This window comes from Nicrophorus vespilloides, unplaced genomic scaffold, assembly GCF_001412225.1.
Source record: "Nicrophorus vespilloides isolate i.1.1-1 unplaced genomic scaffold, Nicve_v1.0, whole genome shotgun sequence".
NCBI lineage: Eukaryota > Metazoa > Arthropoda > Insecta > Coleoptera > Silphidae > Nicrophorus > Nicrophorus vespilloides.
The window spans coordinates 19,148-45,323 of NW_017098263.1; the positions used below are offsets into that span (position 1 = coordinate 19,148).

General features: G+C 35.4%; 3 protein-coding genes across 7 annotated transcripts; 1 reads left to right on the top strand and 2 right to left on the bottom strand.

The window, feature by feature from the left end:
- The first annotated feature begins 56 nt into the window (after positions 1 to 56).
- Positions 57 to 902, top strand: LOC108562044 (protein dpy-30 homolog). Of its 4 annotated transcripts, none has more exons than XM_017920226.1 (2): positions 57 to 245; positions 548 to 902. In XM_017920226.1, the coding sequence occupies exon 2, from the start codon at positions 552 to 554 to the stop codon at positions 813 to 815; it is 264 nt and encodes an 87-aa protein (XP_017775715.1). In that variant the 5' UTR covers positions 57 to 245; positions 548 to 551; the 3' UTR covers positions 816 to 902. The 4 variants fall into 4 exon arrangements, with proteins under 4 accessions (XP_017775715.1, XP_017775717.1, XP_017775714.1 ...); XM_017920228.1 differs by having other exon boundaries at positions 57 to 172; XM_017920225.1 differs by having other exon boundaries at positions 58 to 250.
- LOC108562043 (nidogen-2) lies at positions 880 to 5,936 on the bottom strand. Its single transcript, XM_017920224.1, has 10 exons — positions 5,599 to 5,936; positions 4,936 to 5,420; positions 4,648 to 4,880; positions 3,926 to 4,585; positions 3,172 to 3,861; positions 2,865 to 3,113; positions 2,061 to 2,807; positions 1,834 to 2,005; positions 1,491 to 1,778; positions 880 to 1,234 (listed from the first exon to the last, which is right to left on the bottom strand). The coding sequence occupies exons 1-10, from the start codon at positions 5,776 to 5,778 to the stop codon at positions 982 to 984; spliced, it is 3,957 nt and encodes a 1,318-aa protein (XP_017775713.1). The 5' UTR covers positions 5,779 to 5,936; the 3' UTR covers positions 880 to 981.
- Positions 5,937 to 6,962: 1,026 nt separating this feature from the next.
- Positions 6,963 to 17,906, bottom strand: LOC108562046 (kinesin-like protein GA13060). Of its 2 annotated transcripts, XM_017920231.1 has the most exons (6): positions 17,692 to 17,906; positions 15,027 to 15,120; positions 12,244 to 12,441; positions 10,215 to 10,430; positions 7,997 to 9,945; positions 7,799 to 7,931 (listed from the first exon to the last, which is right to left on the bottom strand). In XM_017920231.1, the coding sequence occupies exons 1-6, from the start codon at positions 17,899 to 17,901 to the stop codon at positions 7,890 to 7,892; spliced, it is 2,709 nt and encodes a 902-aa protein (XP_017775720.1). In that variant the 5' UTR covers positions 17,902 to 17,906; the 3' UTR covers positions 7,799 to 7,889. The 2 variants fall into 2 exon arrangements, with proteins under 2 accessions (XP_017775719.1, XP_017775720.1); XM_017920230.1 differs by having other exon boundaries at positions 6,963 to 9,945.
- Positions 17,907 to 26,176: the final 8,270 nt, after the last annotated feature.

The following is a 26,176-nucleotide window of genomic DNA, read 5'->3' on the forward strand; positions in this document are numbered from 1 at the left end:
CCGTTACATCCAAATATAGGTGGCGCCTCTAGGAGAAACTTGTTTTGATGCACTGCTATTTTCTTGTTGTGTATGCTTCTAATGAACAGTCAATAGTGTCAAAAGATCTGAAATTATTCCGGTACATTCTTATCGGAATAACTCTGAAATAAACATCTCTTCAATTGGTAAGGTAAAGACAATATTCAGTTGTCCAATTAACACTGTTCAAGATCATCAAAAAGGATTAAACAATTCACAAATAAGTAAGGTAACAATTTAATGATAATATTTAACACATGTGTATTTTTTCACTGTTGTATTTTTATTTAATATATTATATTATACACTATGTAATAACCATTATATATTTGCTTTATAATTGAGGTTATGACATTGTATATAATGTAATTTAAACGCTTGTTGTTAATTACCATGTGCATGTTTTTTTTAGTTACTAAATTTCAACTGTAACTAATTGTTTTTATTCAATTTAATATATAAAAAAAATGTTTTTTTTTAATTGTTTGTAGGCAACCAAGTTAACGTGAATGTTTTTATTTTGTAGTATCATGGAGAAGATGGATGGATCCAAGGAGGAGTTGCAGGCGAAAAAATCGCGCGTCGATCTTTCTTCGTTGCCGACTAGACAATATTTAGATCAGACTGTGGTTCCAATCCTGCTGCAAGGACTTTCGTATTTGGCAAAGGAAAGACCCGCCGATCCTATTCCATCCTTGGCGAATTACTTGTTGAAGCATAAAGGATCGTACGATTCTAGCCCGCAGAATTCACCGCCAACCGAGACGGGCGTCGATTCTGAAAAGATCAAATAATTATCAATTAATTTTATTGCAACATAATTCGATGACTTTCTATGCTAGAATAACTTTTACATTAAAATAAATATTATATATTATATATATAGGGATGTTTATTTATAGATATATTTATAAATGTACTGACATAACATACATGTGTTGATATGGATATGTGATTAACTTATTCTAAGCAGTTTTTTTCAAACGAATCGATTTTGTTACCGCATACGCAAGATCTGCTGCCTTTGCCGTCAGGTAAGCAAATGAAGTTTTCGGGGCATTGATCTTTATGCATACAGACGTTCGACAATTCTGGACAACTGTCTGGTACTGATACCAATCCGTACAATTTGTTGCCAGTGCCGCCTAATGGGACTTCCAATGGAGGATCTATGCGTTTCAAAGTATACTTGTCGAGTCCTTCAATTTTTTTCCTGAAAAATAAACAAAACAACACCATTATTACTTGATAAAAATGTAAATATACAAAGTTATCACCCAAAGTTAATATTCTAATCCGCTTAGTAATTAGTTACTTAACTTAAGAAAACTAAGTAGTAGTCTTATTTTTTCTTTAAAGTTAAAATAACTTATTTTACTAAAGTATAGATACAAGTGCTGCTATTATAACTAGCTTTAAGTAAACTTTTTTTTTAAATGTTATATTATTAATAATAAATAATAACGTACGAAATCCAGTCCGACCAGTAGATGTTCGATTCTGTTGCAGAAATTCCAAACGGATATGTGCAATTAATTGCCATCTCGCGAGGTTCTTTCGTGTCGATATCAACGCACATGATTTTCTTAATACCAGCATCGGCGTAGCAAAGTTGTTCCGTGTAGTAATCAATTGTTAGTGAATTTGGCAAGTGTACCAAATGTGAACCTTGCAAGAAAATTTCTCTCCCAGAACCGTCAGCATTGGCCCATTCGATTTTCGGCTTATTTCTGTCCCAATCTGACCAGAAAATCTTTCTACAATTAAATAAATTTATAAATGTTACAATTGTTAATAGAATAGTAAAATTACCCTCTTTGTGGATGTACAACAATTCCTCTTGGATTCACCAAACCTGTATTAAATAAGGTTTTCCTTAGTTTCGAATCGAGGTTTGCCACGCCGATTATGTCTTTAGTAGAATCTGTCCAATAAATGTTTCTTGAGATCCAATCAATGGCCAATCCTTCTGGTGATCCAATATCTAAGAATAATTTATTTATTAATATACTTAATAATTTCTAGATTATTTAATATACCTTTCGTAATGAAATCTATTTTATTTGAGCCGGTGTATGAGGAACTTCGGATTGCTTTAAAGTTTATATCACTCCAATACACTCGACCAGCGAAACAGTCTACATCCAAACCAACGGCTAATTGGAAATATTTTAATTGAATTGGTTTTCCTTCGGCGTATCGGCTTCTCTCATAAGGGACTTTTAATGTGGCAATTCCTTGATTCACCAAAAGGAAATTGCCTTCGTGTTTCGGAGCTGCATGACATATCGTTCCATTTCCGAGAAAACCAGAATTGCATTCGCAAATGTACTTTCGGTTGGCGTTCGTTACGCATACGGCGTTTGGATGGCAAATGCTAGGATCTATGTGACAATTGTTTTCAGCGTAGCAAATGAAACCGTCACCGTGAAAACCTTCGGAACAAACGCATTCATAGCTACCGTTGTAAGAATTGTAACTGCATGTAGCGTGCAGGCCGCAATTGTTGTCGACGTTACAACCAACTGGTCTCGGTCTGCATTCAGTTATGCCAGATCCAACGAAATCCTTCTTGCAATTACAGTAGTAAGTATCAATTTCCTCATCGTATATGCATTCAGCATTTTCCACGCACGTTCCACCACCGCAAGTCCCCTTAATTGCTACGCAATGCTGCTGAGAATCTCTTTCCAAACCATCTCTGCATATGCATGCCATTACAGCAGATTCGTTTATATAACGACACATTTCGTTTTCTAAACAGTCGTAATCGCTTGTACAAGCATCTGAAATTAAATTAGAATATTAGTAAATATAAGATTTAATAATATTTAGGAACATACCAGCCGTTTCGATGTAGCAAGAATAACCGTTTCCAGAAAAACCTTCATTACATACGCACATTGATTTTCCATAGTCTTCGTTGTATGTGCAAGTTGCATGTTCATCGCAACTTTCTTGAGAGCATTGATATGTTTCGGAGCAATCAATACCATTACCCTCGTAACCAGTATTGCACACGCATTTGTACATATTTTCTACATAAATACATTGGGCATTCGAATGGCAATTATTTAAGATGTTACAAGAATCTACAAACATTAAACATGTTACAACAAATAACAAAAATTAAGCGCGCTTTGTGCAAACCGTATAAAGTAGTTTGTTCCAATTCGTCTTCTTCTGATGCGTTTATTTCCGTATTTTCTTCATACGCTGGTGTGGTGTATTGAATTTCTATACAATATTTAGTATTTGGTTCTTTACGCATACCTGGCGGACACGTACAAACTCCCATTATACACCTTTCAATTTCCTTGTTCACTTTTGAAGGTACACAGGTATAACCATCGCCGTCATATGCAGGTAAACAGTAGCATTTGTAAGTCTGGACCTCCTCATCAATTTGACAATAAGCATATGGTGAACAATTATGCATGATATGGCAGGATTGACTTTTTATTGCCGTGCAAATCTGTCCATTTCCTGTATAACCTTGCGAACAAGTACAAACTGCAATTGTTCCTCTTTGGACGCACTCGGCATTCGTATTACATTGAACGTTGTTGCACGATTTGGCGTTCTCGCATATTTTGCCATTCGCAACGAATCCAGGATTACATTCGCAACGGTAACTGCCTACTTCATTGATGCATTTGGAATTGTAATCGCAATCGTGAATCCCGAGATTACATTCGTTGACATCGACACAAACTTCCAATTCATTTTCTAAAATTTGCTGATAACCTGGTGTACATAAGCAGTTGAACGAATCGCCATCAACAACGCAAGCACTGTTTGGCCCACATTGATAATGTCCTTCCAAACATGGATCATATTCTAAAAAAAAGAAATATATACATATAAATTGGTAAATTATATATGACTACTTTAATCAACATACCTTCAAAAGGAGTTATTTTATTGCTCATTCCATATCGAACGATTTGTTCTCGAGATTCGTAGCTAATGAAATTTTTTCCAACTTTCAATTTCCAAACTGTAGAAAGCGGAAGTTCTTCGTGCTTGCAATAGTCGAATGTAATCGTTTGTACGATGTGGTATGGTTCTTCTATGACCTGCTTGTTAAAACTATAAACGAATGCATGATTGGCAGAGGATTGAACGACTCCGGGTGATGTGTATGTATATTCCTCTTGGTATTCGTTAATGTCAATATTAACATTTGGGATTTGTGGAATATCTCCGGTGATTATGGTCTCTAATTTTAATTGATCGAAAACGTCTAATCCCAAATACTTTTGTCTGATTGTGACTGAATCATTTGTATTTGGGAAAGTAATTACGGCCGTGTGATTGAAAATACCACCAGTTAATTGAAAACCGTTCAGAGAGTTACCAACAGGTCTTGCAAAAAGCCAACCAATAGTAGAACCTAGGATTTGCAGCGATTGAATATTTGGACCAATTGGTTCTGGAATTTTGGACATTGCAGTGTATGAACGACCGTCGGACATTACGACATACGATTGCAAATCAAGTGTTTCGATTGATAGACCATTTAATGTGGCTTTAACCTTTCCATTTACTCTCAATGGTACATCTGAAATAAAAATATTAAATATAACAGTAACAAGGATAATGAAATTCTGTATTGAAATATACCTTTCTTGATACAATTTAAACCGTTTCCATAAAAATTATTTTTACAGGAACAGCAAAATCCTGCTGTATAATCGGTGCATTTTGCTTGAATATTGCATTGTGTAGTAGCATTGGCACATGTTTGGGGTTGTTGATTTGAAGTGATGTGAATATTGGGTTGCACTACATTCTCATCAATACCTAAGTTTCCGACTTGGAACAACCACTGACCGGGGAGTTTCATATTCGATCTCCTAAAATGATAATTAATTATAAAGGAAATGAAATATATATTTTTTATAGTATTACTTTTCGAGGAATCGAACTCGATCATTTCCAGAGCCAGGAAGCAGGTAGAATCTTCTATCTGCTGAAATGAAACCCACTTGTGATCTGGCGTCAGGTAAGCCAGATTCATCCCCTGTACCCTGTATCCATTGAATCCCATTCTCAGGGTATAAGAATTCGACAAAACAATCCGTATTTCCAATGTAGATTGCAACTTGGAAGGTGTTCAGATAATCATTTCCAGCTTTGTAATATCCAACTTTATTCCAAGTAACAACAAATATGCTAATTGGAATAAAATTCGAATTGGTAAATGCATCTCGTACGGTGCTCTTAGCACGATCCAACAAATGTCTGTCGGTCGTTTCATAGTAGGATATATTTCCAGACTTTGTAGTGTCCACGTTTGAGTAGAATGGGGCAACAATAGGATAGTCTAATGGAAATTCGATATTGAAGAATGTAGGAAATTCATTTCCGAATGAAAGAAGTCCGTTGGTATTTATCTGTAACGGATATTATTTAATTTTAAATTAATGGAAAGATCAATAACCTCTTGCAATGTTTAAATATAGTTGACCTCATGATAAACGTTGAATTTAACTAAATAGGTCGAGAGTTAGCATAAACAAAGATTCTTGAATATTCGAATTATATAAACTTTTAAATTTATTTAATACTTACAAAAATCGTATCATATTTTGTTCCGTAGAAAATGATTGGATTTTTCAATTCGACGTTAATCGAAACATCGTCGCCAACTTCGAGAGGTGTACCATCAGGAGGATAGATTAGCGATTCGGGAATAGCTCTAGAAAGAGCTATTAACACAAAACCCCAGAGGAGGGTGTGCATTTTATGCATTTTGAGAACAAACTAATAAAAGAATGCAGCAAAGTAAGTGCAGCTTATCGTATTTTAAATAAGTTCACAGTTCATCGTCTGGTATTATCATGCGTGATTAAGTATTGACACAATGAAAAACAAAATTATACCGCTGCTCTGTGAGTATCAGTTCCGCTCGCCGAAGAAAGAGAACTAAGAAAATGTTGCAACAATCGCAGCCTTTTGAAATGAAGTGAATGAGCGCGATTCAACTGAAATCATAAATAATATCTAAGCTATGTTGAAATATTAACGAGAGTCCTATTTAGATATCATTTTACTATAAATAAATAATTATATAACTTTTTATTTTAATCTCTTGGAACATTCATTTTATTTAGAAAATATATTTATTTATTTTATTACTTTTATTGGCCTCATTTTGGGGCTATCGACCGTAGAAAGAAAATGTAATAAACGTTATCTATTTTAGTTTATCCTAATTAACGTATTATTATATATAATATGCATTGTGACAATGCCTTATCATCAGTATTGACAAAAGATGTAGACATATTACAAACAATAATTAGCAATTTCTACTTGGATTTAGGAACATACAAATATATTAAAAAGAAAATTTTATATATTAATGTCAATATGAACGTTTTCATAAATTGTTTGTCTCAATATTCATGTAAAAAGTTGTTAATGAAGTTTTGTAATTTAATTAATTGCAAAAACTAATAACATTAGGATAATTATATTGCTTTAATAGGAGAGTGAAGAGGTAGACAATTAAAAAAAAAACTAATTCTCAATATAATATCTTGTTCTGTTTCGTCATCTTTCGAAAATTAATACAACTGCAAATTTATAATAATTCTAACAGCTATGTTACAGTGAAATAATGCATAACAGTATAAAATCGAAATAAATACATAATACATAATATACACTAATTACATGATTATTGTGTAATAATAATAATTGATAATAATAATAATAATGAAACAAATATTCTAACATACAATATAGGCAGTTTTATTTAATGTCTTGTTAAAGTCCTCCTCCTTCCTCGCATGCTTTTTCATATTATCTTTTTTTTTTTTTCAATTTTATATATAATAAAATTTATCACAAAGAAAATTACATAAAAACAATTTATATAATATATAATAGTCAATATGTGTATATAATAATGTTGTGAAAAATCCGTCGGAAATAAATACTGAGATCAAAAAAATTGACAAGCAGTCTTAATTATGTCCTTAGTTATTTATTTTTCTTCATTAAATATTATTTTCGTTTTACATGTATAAAGTTTTGGCAAGATATTATTATTTTGTCAGTTGATCCCCGGAGTATTAGAGTAGTCTTAAGAAGTTAGGGCTGCGTGATTGAGTTTTTTTTTAAATATTATTAATTTTTTTGTTAGAAAAGAAACAAAACTACGTGTATTTAAATGCAGCACCAATATCTCCAATATATACAGAAAAAAAATACGGAATTTGGCGAAATAAACAGTGAATTCGTTTTTTTTTAAACTCGGTGCTGCTTAAAAAGTACACTAGTTTCACCCTGTTTTATTCATGATATGATTTCATTAGAATGGAATAGTGTGATGATGATGGATGGTCAAGGTTTAGAAGTGCGTTTCTGGCGGTTCCTCGATGTATTTGCAGGTGAACGGATTTAGGAACCAAGAACAGAACGATTTTTCATGTTTGTGTTTGCATTTTCCTCGTCTATTATGTGATAGTCGGCTGGTGTCTGAATCTATGCTGGAACTCTCGCTATCACGAATGACACTGTCATATCCACTTTCTGCTTTACGAGAAATTGCTGCTGGGCTGTGCTTGGAAGTTCTCGGCGTCGAATCGTGACCACTATCATAACCCTCTGATTTCTGATTCAATTTAATAGCGGCAAGACCGGATTCGATGCTCAGCATACGTCTGTTGTTGACCTGCTCGGTTAATGGAAGATTTGGCAGAGGTAACGTAAAGTTTGGTTCTTTAGTGATTGGAAGATTGATGGGTGGTTTTTCTTCAACCGCATCTCGTAAATTGGGATTCGATGCTCCATCCGGATGGCGCAAGTATGCTAAATTCATATCTTTTGTGCTTTTATGGCAATACCTCTGGAATCTACCACTGATCGGTTGATTTTGGTGCTTGGAGAGTTCCATGCTACTTGCAGATAAATGAGGATCAGCGTACCAATTCTGCGAAGTTGCGGGACGTGATATACTTACTTGGCAATTCTGGCAAAATTTCTCTTGATCCGGTATGTAAGCCGGCTCACTGTAAATGCTGTTATTATCGTTTGCGCCATAGAGCATATCAGTTAGTGAAAGAGATTCGCATCTGCTCAAAACCTTATGGTTTTGTTTCTGTTGTTGAAACGTCTGTGAATTCGTTACATTGGCTTTAGCCAAACGGCTTGTGTATAATTCGTGTAATCTCGCAAGTTGATCGAATTTCTTTTGTGAAGTTTCATCGTATCTTGGATTATCCGGATCTTCATAGTCGTCATTATAGAAACCATATTTATGATCGTATTTGTGCCTTGGCAATATTCTTTCCAAATCAGTGTACACAGACATCGAGTCGGTGAATGTACTGACTACTGTCAAATTCTCCTGGCTTAGAATTCTCAATGGATGATCTAATGGATTTTCTTGGTCTACTTCTGGTAATGGATTTTCGGCGTATCCCATACAAAATGCTATATCTTCTTCTGTCACTTGTAAGCAAGAGTCTTGAGTGGGAACGGGTTCTAAAGGTTCTTCGACCTCTATAATTTCCAGAACCTCATCATCGTCACTTTGATGAGCCGACGTGTCTTCGTAATTCGACTGTATTTGATTATTATATTCGGCGTTATAGATTTGACGTTCTTTGAGAAGCTGATCTAAACTCTCTAAACTTACCTCTCGAGAACTCAGTGGTTGAATTAACGGTAACGCTGGAGGTAGTTCCGGTTCAGGTTCTTCCTCATCATCGTCATCGTCTTCAATTTGTCTCACATCCTCACGTTCTTCGGGACTTTGACATTCAGGAATTATAGCTGAATTTGCTTTAGTTAATTTCAATCCTGTTCTGATTACACACTCTTCGACCATTTCATGCTTCTTTGTATCTATTGGTTTTAGAATTTCTTCGTCGTATGTTTTAAATTGCGTCAATTCCTTTAATTCCTTAGATTTTTCTTGGACTCTTGGTTGTACAGTTTTTGTTCGTTGTATTTGTGAAGTTTGGTGTTCGACCCATTTACGAATCATATTTTTCTTGTGATTATCCATATAACCATATCCGGCGGTAGAGGCTTCAGCCTGCATAGGACCATCTATCCAAGTTTCCCGCTTCTTAACGTGACACGGCTCCTTCATGAAGTGTCGCGCTTCGGCGACTTTAGATTTAGAAATTCGTGGACCGTCGATCCATTGCTCGTCGCTTGCCCCATTAGTGGCGTGCTTTGGTGGGTCGAGGGGTTGCTGCTTGTTCTTGTTGGTGGATGCTCGTGCAGGGGATGACTTAGGACTATTCGTGTGTCCCGGTGAAGTTTTATTAGTTTGGCACGCTGTTTTAATAGATGGACGATGAGTTGGCGTTTTCTCTTCTGACTTTTGCAATGTGGGAACTTTGGAGGGTCGTTGTTCGGCACTTGAGCCTCGCAATGCTTTGCTCATAGAGCACCTGTTGTCACCTGAGTTTAAACTCGGTATATATACGGGTGGATGTTCCCCATCTGTGGCGTCGTCTGCAGCACCAACGTAAATAACAGTGTCTGCGGATAAATCGCTACTTGATGGATCTGGTTCACTGCTCGTGCCTGTCGTCCTCGTGGCTTCTTCCCCTGAGCTACCGCCGGAACCGTTTCCTGTGCCTGCTGAAACGAATTTAATCCGACGCCGTCGCATGCGATGTATCCTAGAAGCCAGCTGAACGGTTGTCAATGTGTCTGAGTAGTTGTTGGCGTAAGGAGACACGTGTGCAATCATCGCGGCATGGCATGTGAGTGAACTTAGGCAGTCCTTCAGTAGATGAGTGAGCTTGTGCTCTTTGTAGGGCAGATGCTTCTGGCCGTTGAAAATCGCCAGCAGAATGTTACCCAGGCCGGAAAGCGGAATTCCGCCGCTCGCTTTTCCTCGCTCCGAATTCCCCAGGTCGATCAAATGCAGACGACTCCTGCCGCCGGCGACTGAAACAATTTTTCAGTAAGGAAATACTCAGATAACAAGAATTTAAGGATAAGCGAGAACTTCTCGGGACTTTTTTTCTTTCTTTCTTTCTCTCCCTTGAATTTCCTCCACTTACCACTCAAATATACATCTATATAAAATGGGCTGATAAGGAATCCAATTATCATAAATTTAAATACCCCGCGCGATCGCGACCAATTAGACGTCGCCATAAGGTACGTTTTTATAAAAGGTCGTTTTCCTCGAGATAAGTATTCTAGTTAGTTACCTCCGCCTTTTCCTGCCACAGAGTATTGGTAAACGTGAAGCGTGAACAACAGATGCGAATCCCGGGCGTCTTCACGTGTCGGGGATCGGCATTCCACGGCAGCATCCAAGTAATGTGCGGCCTTTTCAGCTGTGGGCACTCGAAGTTCACAGTGCGGAGGTTGATTGCCAAATAAAGGGTCGTCTCGCAAATAAACCCCCGGGGACTGCTCAGAATCTGCAATTAACATCAAGCGTTTTACTCAAACTTATATAGGACAAAAGTGAAAGTTGACCACATTTTATTTTTTATTAACAATAAACTTTATATCATATAAAAGTTTCTTCTTTCTATATAATATGTTTAATAATACTAAATACATATTTATTAAATTATAAAGAAATATTATGTTTGTAGAAAGCAAAATGGAAATAAATGGAAAACGCGTGAAACAACGGAAGAACTGAATTATTCACCGTGATATTTTCCGTTTGTAACACACGAAACACAAAACAAGCCTTACTGCCCGTTCTGACAATGCTAAATTGAAAACATATAATTTCACAAGCGAAAAACAATGGCTTTCACGTTACACCATAATGAAAGAAAGAGAGAATAATAAAACGTATTCGTGACATGTTAGTTATCTTCTAAATCTGATGTTTAATCTAGGCGCCCGATAGAATGTAGATCAAAGAGCACGCTACCATAGTAAATCTTTAAAATATGGCGAATAGAAGAAATGAAGAAAAACTGATGTTGAACATACGACTGAGAGGGGGACTCCTTATTAAAACAGGGCCCCATAAACGAGCCTCTTACAAGGTGTCTTACACATTGTCTCACAAATTGCAATAAAAGTGGATGTCGTAGCTGCGGCAGATGCGGTTTATTGGCTCTGATCGCATCCACCCACCCACGCACTCGACATCCCCAAAACAGAAATGCTCTCCTTCTCCTGTGTGCGGAATTCGATAAAACAAAAGCGGGGAAAATATTTCATCTATATTTTTATTCTTTTCATTTTGTAAAGTTATTACTAAGTATATCTGATTAAAAATTCTCTTGAGGGAAACGCAGAACCGGGAACGAGAAATTACAAATTAAACTCGACTGCAGAGACAAGAAGAGAGAAGAAGGCAGCTGCAGAAAAAAAAAGTGGACGAATAAAATGGAGAAAGAACGACCTGAGAGGAAATTAATTATTTTCACATTATCCATTCAATCAGGTCTCAATTAATGAATCACTAATTACAAATGGTCCTCCTCGTTCAATCGACTAATAACATTCCGGACCCCAAACCAAGTACAAAATGTATTTTTTTTTTATAAAATTTACAATGAAAATATTTCATTTATAAATAAACTATTATATACTTTTGCTAAATAATTTATAATATTCTATATGTAGAAGTTTAGTTGTTAGTTATATTTTATAGAAGTCAGTATAACTGACGGTGTAATTATTTGTAAGATGAAAAGCGTTGTGTTGGATGTGTGTGTTCACGCGGTATAAATCTTTCTCCCTTTGTGTTTGGATTATGCGTCTAGCCATGCACACAGTTGTTACAAATTCGTAAAAGCGTATCTGCGAAAAAGATTACACATAAACAAAGGTAAAATGATCTATGAGATATTCAGTTTCGTTTGTGCAATTCATCCATCAAAGTCAAATGCTCCAATCCGTCCTAAGACAGAATTAATAATTAAATTAATATTTGTGCACCTTCCTTTTATCAAATCGTGCGGGAGTACTGATGATGGGGAGCATCCTGGAATGTTACTAATTAACAAAAGGGTTGGATCTCTCTTGCATACACGGCCAACTATAAAGCGAGCGGATTAATTAAAATCCGAAAAACCGTTCTCCCTCTTTACTCGAGCAGTTGAAAAACAAACAAAAACAAGATAGAAAAAAACAAAAGCGAACAACAACCACCTAGGGAGTGAGAGCAGCGGAGAAAGAATTGCCGGAATGCCGTCGGTTTTGTGATAAACGGCATGGAAATACTTATGGGTCGTTACAGAAAACAAATATCCACCAACTTACCATTAGAATGTCCAGCCAGGAGGTCGCGAAGTTGATTTGTTGGGCCGCAAACTTCGACGGCGGACACGCGAACCGAAAATCGGGCACCGGTCTTCTGTTTTTGCTCATTGATCCCTCTGAACAGCCAGGAAATGGCGCAGGGGATTATGCCCAGCGTGTTTCCGCTTTCCGGCGATCCCAACATCGTATACGATTTACCTATAACAAAAAAATGTATACAAAATAAAAAGCGAGGCAATTCCAGTTCATTAAGTAATACATAATACCCGTATATCAAATAAATAAACATTCAAAAGAAGCTATTTACGTCATCCATGATTGAGTATTCAACGTAATTTATATCTTCGGTAGTTGTAAAAACAAAAAGATTACGCTTTTTTGTTTCTATTTTGTGATGAATGTGAATCGTAAAGTGTACTTTATTTATCTTTCATAATAAAACTATGTTTCGTGTAAAGATTTTCATTGATTTTCTAGCTTACAAAAAAAAAAAAAAGGAAATCCTCTGGTTGGCGGAAGTTAGTTAATATGAGCCGGGAATTATTAAATAATAGGGTGAGTCGTGAACCCTTTTCACTGTCATCGCATGTGAAACATCAACGAATATGTTGGTACCGTATGAATGAATACAAGGCCCGGCACCCCCACGGTTAACTAGTTTTATGGAAAACGGCATTTTGATGTGGACATTTGAGTTGTCGATTGGGCCCTAGGGCCGCATTCACAACCGGAACCAGCAGTTATTCAACGGTCCCGAATTTCATATAATACATTCCATCCCATCCGAATAGATTAATTAACACTGACCCAATACATATATACGCGTATTTTTATGTAAAAATTGCAAACAAAGCAATTTTTCACGTATCCGATATGAATTAAAAGTAACAAATTGGATCGTCACTAATTTAAAACGCTTAAAGTCCAGGCATTTTAAAGTCGATCGGTAATCTTGCAGCCTAAGGGGGAGAAAAGTATTTATGCCCCATGAGGATTTGGCGCGGCTTATCGGGTTTCTGAAAAATGCCGGGTCGTATTCGGGGGGTGGAAAAACGGAAAAAAATACAAAAAAAAGCGCGCGCACTTCATCAAATTGCAAATTTTTCGCGTACCCTTTCTAGACTCTAGTATACTCGATATGTGAAAAAGATAAATCTCCGTTTAAAATATTTGCGTTTCAATCACTGCAAAGCTGAAACGCGAAAAGCGTAGAGATTGCATCCGAAATGTGTACACATACGGGGGGTTTAGTTGGGGGGTTTCGAAGGGTGTAAAAGGGGGATGCGGTTATGGGGGTACAATCGATTGTTGCCATTAGTTTAAAACGGTTAGCTAATTAAGCAAGCAGGCGGAGACATCGGGATTAATGTGGCGCCAGTCGCAAATAATTATAAACATCGAGACGAATATTTCAATTAACAGTTATTTCATTTCGGGCAGGGGGGGGAGGGGAGGCTGCGTACGAACGCCCCTAGCACGGATCAATCTTACTTACAAAACTGTTTACCCACTTAATTAGTCGAGGAATTAAAAGGAGGTGGAGCGGCGTCAAATTTCGTTGATTAAAACCCCACCGGCTCATTCAATCCTGCACAACCCCGTTTTATGCTAAATATCATCATCAATATCTCAAAACTTAAGAAAACTTCAATCAAAATTCAAATATATATGATTCAGTCTGTTATCGAAAGAATATTATTTCTAATAAGACAAAATGATATCATCAGGGTAAGATTCCAATTATGAGATTCCTGATATTTTTTATTTTGATATCAATACGCGTTGATTGTATTAAAAAAAAATGCAAAGCAAACATAGCATAGCTTCGGAGCGAGTATGAAATTTGAGTGTAGGCCAGGGTGAAGTATAAAAGAGCGGCATTGTTTTTAACCGAATGAATATTTTATTTAAACTCGACTAATAGTGGATAGCAATTCCCGCGAGAACCCGGCGCGTCCACCAAAGCGCACAAAAAAAATTCGTAACGCAATAGCAAACATCACAATTCCACGCTTCGATTGCAAAACATTTTTTAATTATTAAACTGTTTAATGGATTTAGCTCGCTTATCCAGAAAAAAAATATGATGGTTGCGTGGAATATTTGCTTTCCACTTTTCGAGGTGGTAAACCAGATTTAAAAGGGCGCCGGAATGATGAGCATACGGTGGGATTGAGGGGAAGGTTTCATGTAATAACCCATTTGAATGCAAACGGCGGAGTGGAAATGCTTGAAGGCGCATCCGAGGAGAAGAACAGAAATGTCTCCGGGTGTAATTTACGCGGATCGCGGCTTTGTTTTGCCCTTCAATAAACCAAAGTGAAGCAAAACGAAAATACGACAGCATGCATTCGGAGGAGGCAATACGAATTACGATATGCAGCTTTTATTTATTACCAGGGGGTGTAAACTGGAGTACCGGAGTGGAGGTTACAATATAAAGAAAAAAAAACGGGAGAAAAGTGAAGCACATGTGGCACGATTTTTATGGTTCGCCTGCCGTAGCGAAAATTTACGGGACGATATAGGAAACTATTCTTCTGGAGATATTTATTAACTTTATGCTTGCATAACGATGCGACTCATATTTCGCAACCGCCATGCATTTTATTCTATTACGTTGTCCCACTATTACACTATAAACTAGAATATATTTTTTGTTAGTTTCTTGTTAGGAGTTCCCGCTTCCGAAAGAAACATTCATATTTATGGTTCGCAACAGTTCATAAAACGGATCTGATGCTAGACTTCGGTATAATGGACGTTCTTAGTTTATTACTCACCCAGGCCGGCATGACCAAAGCAGAATAAGCATCCGTCCGTCCCATTTATTACGGCGTGGATTACATCAGTCAATGCACTTGAACATATTTCAGTCTGGAAGCAAAAGAAAAATAATATCAAAAGAAGTACACAACACATATATGATAAAATTACGTCTGCTTTATATAAGCTGTAACTTCACATTGAACAAATTTATTTATTTGCCGTCACTATTTTTAATTATGATTAATATGAAATTGGAAAATATACAAATTAAATCTTCATTATTTTTCATTTGTCTTATACTTCTTGTTGAATAATTGATCGTGTCGAAATATAGATTAAGTTCAGTGAGGAGATGAACAGCACCTGGTTATTTATAATGCATACTGCTCCTAATGATATATACACATCTCCCACACGAGGAGACGCAGGATGCATTCTATAATTTAATTCCATTTGATAGGTAGATAGCAAATCCTGTGAAGTGGATACATATTGAGGGAATGCGGCGACGTTAGGTAACATCGGAGCGGCGTAAATTCGAAATTAGCCCGTGTCGCGAGTACTAATCCCGGCCGTAAATGCCGCCTGTATTTATAGCCAATGTGGAATATTGCAGGGAACAGATGAAGGCAGAAGCTGCTGTTCTTCAAAGATATTGTTACGACAGGCACGTGATGTAGGCTTGTTCCAGAAGGAGACAAAAGACACGCTTTCCCTCTCATTCTCACTCTACTCCAGTTTTTTCCCATCTCATTCAATAAACACTTAAAGCAGGATCGATGCCGTTCCCTTTTTCCATTCTTTTCTTTACACTTAGGTCGAGTCAGATAATAAACCTTCGTGTCATTAGTTCAAATGCCTACAGATGGTCCTATTATGATTCTTTCTTCTTCTCCAATCAACTGATCTGTTATTAATAATACGCGAAGAAAGCGGATTGCATTTCTGTTTCATCAATTTTTTTTTTGTCTTCCTCCGCAGAGCATTAAAGTGAAACTGGATAATCCGAATCCCTTATATAACACCGCGTCCGCTATATAGTTAAAGTTTCACTCTAAGTGTTCCCACTCAAAAGAAATCTAGAATCTTAAAAAGATTGAACACGACTTTTACATTTGCGTCTGAGAAACCGCCTTCCACCCTTCGCACTTTGATTGGTTTCCCTTGCGAGCGCCGGAGCAAGATAAAATATAAATCTAGAAAAGAGGGGAAGAGAGAGAGAGAGTGAGAGAGGGTTTGCAATGCGACGAAAATAATAAATTAAGTTCGGATTGTTTCAGCTACTGACACATACTCCGAAGAAAAGGGACAAAACCTGATAGCAAATGAGAGAAAGAGAGAGTGAGAACACGTAGGAAGGCAGAAGGAACGAGAGAGAATAATCCTTAGCTAATTTAAATAAAATTTTGTCCCGTGTTCGCGAAAGAAATAAATGTTCTTCCTTTAACTCACCCCACATAAAAGAAAAACTAAGAGAATTAAGCGAGTATTGAAATGTATAGGATCTGTATTAAATTTAAATTTTTTACAATCTAGTTTACATTAATTCTATGTTTTTTCAAAATCTTGAAGTATTTATAACTTTATGCATTCGAAATATATTAATTTTGATTAGTTTTTATTATTCTATTATTTTGAAATCTATTAGTTAAAATATATAAAAATGCATTAATTTATAATGATACTATTAATACAAGTTTTTACTATAAAAATGATGGTTTCCTCACCCACATAAAAGAAAAACTAAGAGAATTAAGCGAGTATTGAAACGTATAGGATCTGTATTAAATTTAGATTTTTTACAATCTAGTTTACATTAATTCTATGTTTTTTCAAAATATTTAAGTATTTATAACTTTATGCATTCGAAATATATTAATTTTGATTAGTTTTTATTGTTCTATTTTATTGAAATCTATTAGTTAAAATACATAAAAATGCATTAATTTATAATGATACCATTAATACAAGTTTTTATTATAAAACCTCGAGGTCTGAGCGCGCTGAAACTTTGTGTCATTTTCGTTACCTATTCATTACAATTTCCAACGGATTTCACGATTCGTTAAACATTCGAAAACTTCAAATATTTACCTTTCCACTGTTTCCCCCCCAGAAACGAAACAAAAATATATAACTCAGTTTCCCTGCGAAAGAAGTGAAAGAGAACGGACAGAAATATTGTTTTTTTTTTAGTGTGTGTGTCGGAAAATCGGTGCTGATTACGATGGGTTGGCCGTACGCAGGATGTGCCCTTAAAACAAACAGGATGGCCGCGGTCCAATTTGCATACGTGATAACGCGAATCCGGCGTGTTAATCAGCGAGCAATAATAAAGTGCCGTGTGCGTTGTGAAAGGCTCGTTAAAACGGGCCTCTCTTTAAAGGATCCCTCCAGTCGGATTGGTATGCCGAATCAAATATTCCGGCAGTCCGGGAGCCCCGAGAATGTTACTTAATTAAATCATGAATGGCTCGTAATGAAATTTAAATCGGTTTGCGATACGGATTCTCTATACATTTGCACATTCCGACTGTTGTTTTTTTTTGTTGCTACAATTCTCCATCTCTATACTTCGGGTTATTTTTTTGTTTGATTGTTTTGTTTCGATTCATCGTTCGATCCCTTCGGCATTACAAGCCAGCACCCTTTAGAAATGAAACCACTATATTGATTTACCTGTGAGTCGTCCTGCGAAAAAATGGCATCAAAAGCGAACATCTTGGGAGCGGCGACGCCGACCCGTCTGTCTTCCGGAGCGGTGGATCCTCCACATGCTGAAGGATCTATTAGATTGACTTGTTTCTTTCGTTTGTCCAGGCTGAAGAAGCTGTTAGAGCCACCGGTTTCAGCGGAGGGCACGTTCGATGGGGTCGACACCCTTAGCATCACTTTCACCTGAAAACAGACATAGCATAAAGTTTATTGATTCGAATTCTAATTATATAATGCGTGATGTGTATATAGAAAGCAATTTCACGGTTCGTGACAGGACATTATTTTGTTAATTCCAACCGTAAAAACGACCGTAAAAGTTTCGGTTCCAAAGACGTAGTAAAGGTTAATATATGTATTTTATTTTTCTGCTCGTTCGCTGTTGTTGTTTCGGTAGATTTAGAGGCTGTAAAAGGTATGATGGGTATTTATATTAATTAAGAGCGGGACGTACGGTACGAAAATAAATGTAGGCCGTATCCGATAAATGATCGGGGTCTGGTGGATGAACGTTCCATTCCAACCCTTCATACGCGACCCGCCCGCCCTAATTTAATAGGCTCGAATTAACTCCGATTAGCCATATAACTGTCAATCAATTTTAACACTGGCCGTTTTCACAGATGTGCTTATTCAGCTACAAAGCCCTTAATCATATCACACACTATACAACTGACGGCCGAAATACCAAAATAGAAACTAGGCTCGAATAAAAAACGAAAACGTATATGTTTGTGTGTGCGGGTTGGGAAAAGGGCGAAAAGAAATGATAACCTTCCGTTATATATATACATATATGTATTTTTATAACCCGATTGATTTACCGCCTGAGGTCGTTCCCGCGGGACTTCCATTGTAATAAACAAATGAAGCATTAAATTTTATAACATTTCCTTTTACGACCCTGGCGGGCTTTGAGTTTAGTTTCGGTTATATGATTGTGTGTGGAGTCGTATAATGTTTATGCCTCATTATATGAGGTAAGTATAAAACGGTTCCACGTGCCGCGTATAAATCCCGAGGCCTATGGCTTCGGCTTTTCAATCAACCAGAGCGAATAGTTTTCCTATTAAGTTAGGAAAAAAGTCTGGAGAGAGAATGGAAATGATGGACCGGAGAGATACAACTGTTGAGAAGGAGGAAGATGCGATCGCGTTTTGCTGCCTAAAAGCGCTGATTTGCAAGATCGATTTCGCCCTCGGAAATTGGGTTTGTAGATGTTATCGATAAAGCAAACGGCGCCTCAGCGAAAAAGATACCCAACTTATTTAGACGTATTTATGCGTGGACGTGCAGCACTTTTTTCTTTTTTCAATAGAAATTCAGAACAGACTTGAAAGTTCATACTTTGTAACTCAATTTCTCTCTTGATTAACATCACACCATCTAATATAATAAATTATATTTTTAAACTTTAAATATATAAAAGAGTTATCAAACTCAATAAAAAAAAAGATATAACAGCAAAACATTGTTAAATTTTTATTATAATGCAAGATTTAGTTATATAAACAACGCGTTTTTTTAAATTAAATATATATGATCATAATAGTATGAAACACACACAAAAACCTAAAAGCTTTAAAGCATATAATTTAAAATGTTATCTAAATACAAGGTAATGCATTTTTTTCCAGTTAATTTCATCCCCTATGAGTATTTACAAAAACAAACAGGGAACATAAAGAAAGATTAAGTATTCACATAAAAAAATGATAATTATAGTTACGCGAAAAACATTTTAAATTTAATTGTGTTAATTATTCTCATAAAGATTAATCATAATTGAGCAATTTAAATATTATTTTTCATGCATTATTTCATATATTTTCTTAGTTCTATCTTTCATTTTTTATATTTTAAACATTTTTGTTTGTTCAAAAATTGTTGGAAACGAATCTGGTGGAAAGTGTGTGAAAAAAAATGAGAATGATGCAAAAGAGATACGGTCCCCTGTATTTATGTTGGTGGGTAAAACATATACAATATAACCGCAGGCGATTTTTCCAATATAACACCCCTCTTCCATTATTTTATCGCGAACTAGAGGGGTGGCCGCCTGCGTTACATACGCACACATCCCGTACATCCATGTATACACACACACATAATATACACATACCCATGCAGAGAGCTGTGCGTACCGTACCGTATCGTACCGTAACCATACACTATCCATATATGTTTTATGGTGGCCGATATATTAAACGCAGGCTGACCACCATCGCGCGCCGCATACTTTACATATTATTATGGCATTAATTTCAGAAATTGCAATTCATTAATTAATTTATAACGTCTCCTCCCTCCGTTGTTTGCATAACACGCGCAGTTTGCATTTTAACCCTACTTGAAAACCGTACAACAAAGGATACGTGTATTACAACGTTCAACATTTGCATATTTAATTTCGGCCCTTCTACCCGACATTCCAAAAACATTTAATATTAACTCACCTTCACTTCGTAATATCATATTCATTTTGACTCTAAATAAGACGTAATGAATTTATATAATTAAATACAAAGAAAATAATCATTTATCTTCAGTTATAAGAAAGCATTTACAAATTATAATATATTATAATTTACTATTGAGTAAACATTGTTTAAACGTAGATAGATTTATATAAATCTTTTCAATCTATAAGTTCTTAAGCTTTTACTTAAGGTTAGTATCAATAATTTCCATTAGAAATACTCGTATATTCACTTTCATTATAGTTTGAAGCATTTATAGTTTGTATATTATTCAAAAATATTTTCGATTATTTTTAATTCAATCAATCAATCTAGAGGTACAGACAAATATACTAATACACAAAGTAGTAAAAAAAATAAGACCCGGATAAGCCTGTCTTTCGGCTGCGACACCCATGATCATTATACGAGAACTAGAAGAAATATAAGAATGGAACGAAATTCAGAACAGAAGTTTGCTGGTACATGGCGTTGCATAGTACAACATGGTTCTAGAGAAAATAAGAATAGAAAACGACATAAAGAAGTTCAAAATAAAAATGATGTGTTGGATTCGAAAGAACCGAACCTGAGGGGCATACACATAAGGAAAAGAATAATAAAAATCTATAATAAATAGTGTAAAAATTGTATATAAATAATTTAAAAAAAAAATCAATTTAAATAACTGATTGTTATTGTTAGTATTTCATAAGATATATATTTTTTCTGCTGTTAAGTGCTTTAATAAAATAATGCAGACTTAATCACTATCCTCTTTAGATTACTCAATTGAATTAATTGTCTAATTTAGTAACTTGAAACTCTTATTTATTGGACGGGACAATGAAGTGTCCGATATGCCTGAGTTATGTTCACACATTTAGTGTCTTATCTCCGAATTAATTACGTAGCTTTTAATGAATTGCTACAAACTTTATTATAAACTTGATCGGAAAGATTGCGGTCAATAGTCCTGTATTAAAATCATTGTTACAAAAGGATCTGCGATTTATTTTTTCGAAATACAATTTTAATTTGCTTAACATCGTGTAGTACATTACATTTTCTATATCATAGAAACGATGTCTCTCAACAGGAGGTCTAACGCCTAGCATGTGGTCCGTGCTGCGAGTATATTTATGTCACCTCTATTATTTAATCATTCAAAAGTGTAAATGATAGTTGTGATGTTATAATAAATTTCACGAATAAACTATTACTGTTATTAATAAATAATCTAATATAATGAAATGGGAAAATATAATTTGATAAATGTAAATAAAATAGAAACAGCAAATATCGTTTTGTTGTGTAAATAAAAGAGCGGATTATTTCGGCGTGAATTAAATGTACCGAAAAATTTTAAATATGTATGTGCATATACAAAATGAGAGGCAAATGTCACGAGGAATTAGTTTCGTTTTGAATATGTATAATGCATTGCATCGGGAATTCAGGGATTTTGTGAACGCAGTAAGTTTATAGAGTAATTGAAATTGTTTATTAATACACTATGGCATTCCAACGCAATGCAAATATGTCGGTAATTCAGTAGTAAGGAAATTGGCAGAGGTTCAGGTTCAAGTTTCTGTGGGTGGGCGATTCCCGATCGAATAATAATGTAAGCTGGAGGAGGTGGCGAAGATTAGTCGTTTCCTCGTTAAGTCCTAACACGAGGGTGTGAGGAGTCTCTGGTTGGTTACGTATCTGGGTGATTTGTAACGTGGGGCTATACTGGGTTAGAGATATCGCGTCCGCACTCGGTTACAACTGATGGATTTATTAGACGTTCCTCAGCGGGGGATCCCCCATATATACACACACACACAATGTATAAAACATCATATCAGTTTTGCCTGTGTTTCGATGTGTAGATATATATTTACTGTGTGTTTGTGTGTGTGTTTTTTTTCCATTCTGCTCGTTCGCACACATTTAATTATCACGTTACCATTCCATTAAAACATGATAAATTTTATTTATTACAACGCGATGATGACATCGCCAGATTGATGCACTGTTAATTAAATAAAAATCCATGCAAAACTCGCATTGATAAAAAAAAAAACGCAAATTCGGTAAATTGAAAAAAAATGAAATTCACAATATTCAATCATATTTCACAATTATAAACCAATTCATAAATCTCATGTTTCACTTCTTCTAAGGAAAAATATATTCCAGAAGTCATTAGTACTGTCCATTTATTCATTACTAAATGTATCAGCTTGAGAAGTCTTAATTGAAGTTTTACCACAATTAATATAAAATAAAGTAATATAAGATTGTGTGATTATAATATAAACAATAAATTCAAGAAAAAAATATCATCAACCCTTAGGATCTTGTTAATAATTTCGTAGTAGATGGAGATTGAGTGTCATTATGTGAGATAATTTAATATTAGGATATGTGAAAGTACTTTCATATATCAAATTTGTATTCACAACCTATAATTAAGATTCCCAATCTTTATAAAGTTTCATATTGTTTCTTTATATAAGAAAAAGTTAATAAAGTAAAGTTGGTGTAGAATTAATTCATATCTATGTGAATATTCATTAATATCGAGATTTAAGATTAAAAATGCACATATTGTCATATTATTGAAAACAATAGCAAAAGTTCATACAACAAACTGAATGTTGAATTATTGCTGGAAGCATAAGTTTTCGCCTGATTTTTAGGAATAAACTAATAAAAACACACATTTATATAGTTAGTAGTATCTAAATAATAGAGAACTTGAATAACATGCATGAGCATTAATATTTTTTTTTGGAACTGAGAGTGCTGTATTTATATTCTATCAATACTGATATTTATGGCCTCTATTTCTTCTGCTGCTCTCTGCAACAATAGCGAAGAGAAAAATTCGCGCGATACGCCATAAAATGAAATAAAACCAATAAATATAAAATGAATTATTGATGAGACGTTTCGCGAAAAACACGTAAGGGGCGTAAACGTAATGGTAAGCAGAATGTTGGCATTGCATATGTTCCGTATGCATTGATTCTGTTCCTCCACTTCGTCTCTCCAAAAGAGGGTTGTTTTATGGTCGATCAAACTCACCCCCCTATTCCACCCACCAGCGCCCATGCGGCGCTCACCGATTTTTTTCTCTCTCTCTTTTTATTATAATCGAAAAACATAATTTGATTTCCATCAGAAACGTAACAAAAAAAAATTGGTATGTATAAATAATCAGGTTAAGATTAATTCCAAACATCGATTTAGAAAATAATGAATGATAATACAATATATTAAAAAATCACTTTCACTTTAATAAAACTCTATAAAAATATCTTTAATATTGCGTAAAGAATATGCACGTTTCACGTAAAAAAGTAAAAGTACATTTTTAAAAGGTGGCCATTACATGGCGAATTTACAACCCGGTAGAAATGGGATGTGAAAAAAAATAAAAATGGGAATCACCCTCGCCGGGGCAAAAATAATGTCGACGACGGTGGTGAAAATTTAATATATCCCCCCGTTTTTATTGCGAAACGATATACATTCCAACATTTTTATGATTATGCGCGGGATCGATCAATGTTTCATACGGATGATTTATGGAGGGAAAAGCAAATAGTGCGAAGAAAAAAAGTAAACGGTCCCTCAACTCCTTTCGAGCTTAAATCACACCGAGTTAATTTAATGAGTTTACTTCAGGTGTAACTCAAAACTTCTGCAATAAGTGAGTGCATATATCAAAGAAAAAAAAAGAAGGTTTGGCCAGGTTTTCTTTGCTGCTGCTTCCCGCGTCCATAAATCATTCCGAAGAGAAGCCAAAATTTTGCACAGGAATTCTTATTAATTGTGGAAGGAAACGAACATAGGAAGTGGAGGGTTTGCAAACATATACAGAAAAAAAAAATTGGGAACGCAAAGATATATATCTTCGAATAAATCACTTTGAAAACGAGAACTTTTTGGACTATGATTGAAATCCAGTTAAGTAGATAAATGATCTTTTTTCTTTTGTACAAAAAAAAGGAACTGTTATTGAGGGGGATGAGATGTCTCGTGCACAATGGCCCCAAATGTATGAGAGAATACCCAATGGTCGAATTGATTTCAATTAAAATTGAAAAAAAAATACGTTTCTACCATAGAAATATATTTTTATTTGTATATACAGCAAGGACCAAAATAAACATATTTTTTTTCGGTAACCGTAAACAGGATTTGTATCCGTTTTATTGTGTCGGATTTTGTGTTTCTTGTAGGAGTTCAGGGTGGGCCAACTGCGTTCAAATCTGAAATCCTGCTGATATATTCAGAAATCCTGTAAGATGTAAATCACTACCAGAAATCCCTTTCACTGCTGGGGTTTCGAGGGCGACCGTTATTCAAATCCACCCTCAGGTAAACCCGTTTCCAAACTTTCGCTCCGATTTCCGCGGAATTAATAAAAAAAAACGAATCCATGCCATCATACAAACATGTTGTCTTCGTATAAACAATTATCAAATAATTTATAAATAAACTTCATATAGTAATTTTTTTTATCTATGTAAAAAAGTATAATTTTGTATAAATGAAAAGCGAAGAGAAAGGTCAATAAACATTAGTATATAATTTTTCTTTCTTCTTTTTGTTTTCAGTTCGATCTTGTAGTAAATATCTTAATTCAGTATCGCATAATTCCCTTTATACCTTTCGTTTGAAGTCGAGGTTTATTGTTCCAGCAATAACTAATTACGCCGATAGCTAATCTCGTGTTTATTTTACTCATTTTTATGGTCGGAAACGGAACTCGCAATTAAGATGCGATTACAATATGTTCAGCGGCAAGGGTTGGGGTGGTGTACATTAAAACTGGGGCGCACCCTACGGGGGCGGAAAGTTTTTCGTATTTCTTCGCAGACCGGGAAAAGTTTTGGCTAACACCCCCTTCTTTGTCGACACGGGACATGGATGAAGGGTGGAGGGCGGACGTGCAGAGTTTGTGCTTGGATGCTATTCGGCGTATTTCGGTTATTATTACCTGGAGTTTAATGAAACAATGCGGCATATTCTCTGGGGTTTCTGTGCGTGTGTTATGTGAAGAGGAGAGTGGGGAGATGTTGTTGGAGGACTGCGAGGGTGGTGGCTTGGCGGACGCTTAAGATGATGGACTAGCGACTAATTAGTTTCGAAGCCGTGTCTGTCATCAGCGCTTGCTATACACGCGCGCTCTCCAAACTTCCCTGTCACACCCTGTTTGCCTTTAATACAACTTAAGACACAGGCTGGATTCAAATTAGTTAACGTTTTCTCTTGCCAAATAGCCAACAGCTATTTAACGCACCGCATCTCCACGTTTCCTAAATCAAATATTCATTAGCAAATTAAATGGAAATTTTCGAATTACTCGCAATAAATCTCCTTCAGGTAGCGCTTGAACTCTGCACAGCATCTTCGCAACTTTCATTAAAGTAAATTGTAATTATAATAATTACGATTCATATTCCTGCAAATTGCAAAGTGTGTCGAGCACTCTAAGCGCTGAGAGGATGATGCACCACGTCCACTTTGTATTATAAGAAATGACACAAAACGAATTCATCCAATTAAATCATACGAATGAGCACGTGTGCAGAATATATTTTCATCTGAATGCATACTTAGAATATAACGAGATAATTATAAGAAATCCAATTTTTATGTGGACAAACTACTTCATTTTGACTAAAATCACAAACTATGAAAGTGTCCTGTTAATTTTAAGTATTAATTTTATATATTATAAAGTTATTACTTATTGAATATGAAACTAAACATGAATCTCTTAATTTTCCTTTTTAATGATTTTGTGGTAATAAATATACTGTTTGTATTATCACTGAATTGAAAACAAGGGTAGATCTTATGAATTGCAAATATTAATGTAAATAAAAGATATATTTATGAAATTCATTACGAAATATGTTATAATGTGAATTGAAAACGAGATAGTTTCAACTTGGCCAGGCGTAATATAATTTCGTATTTACTTG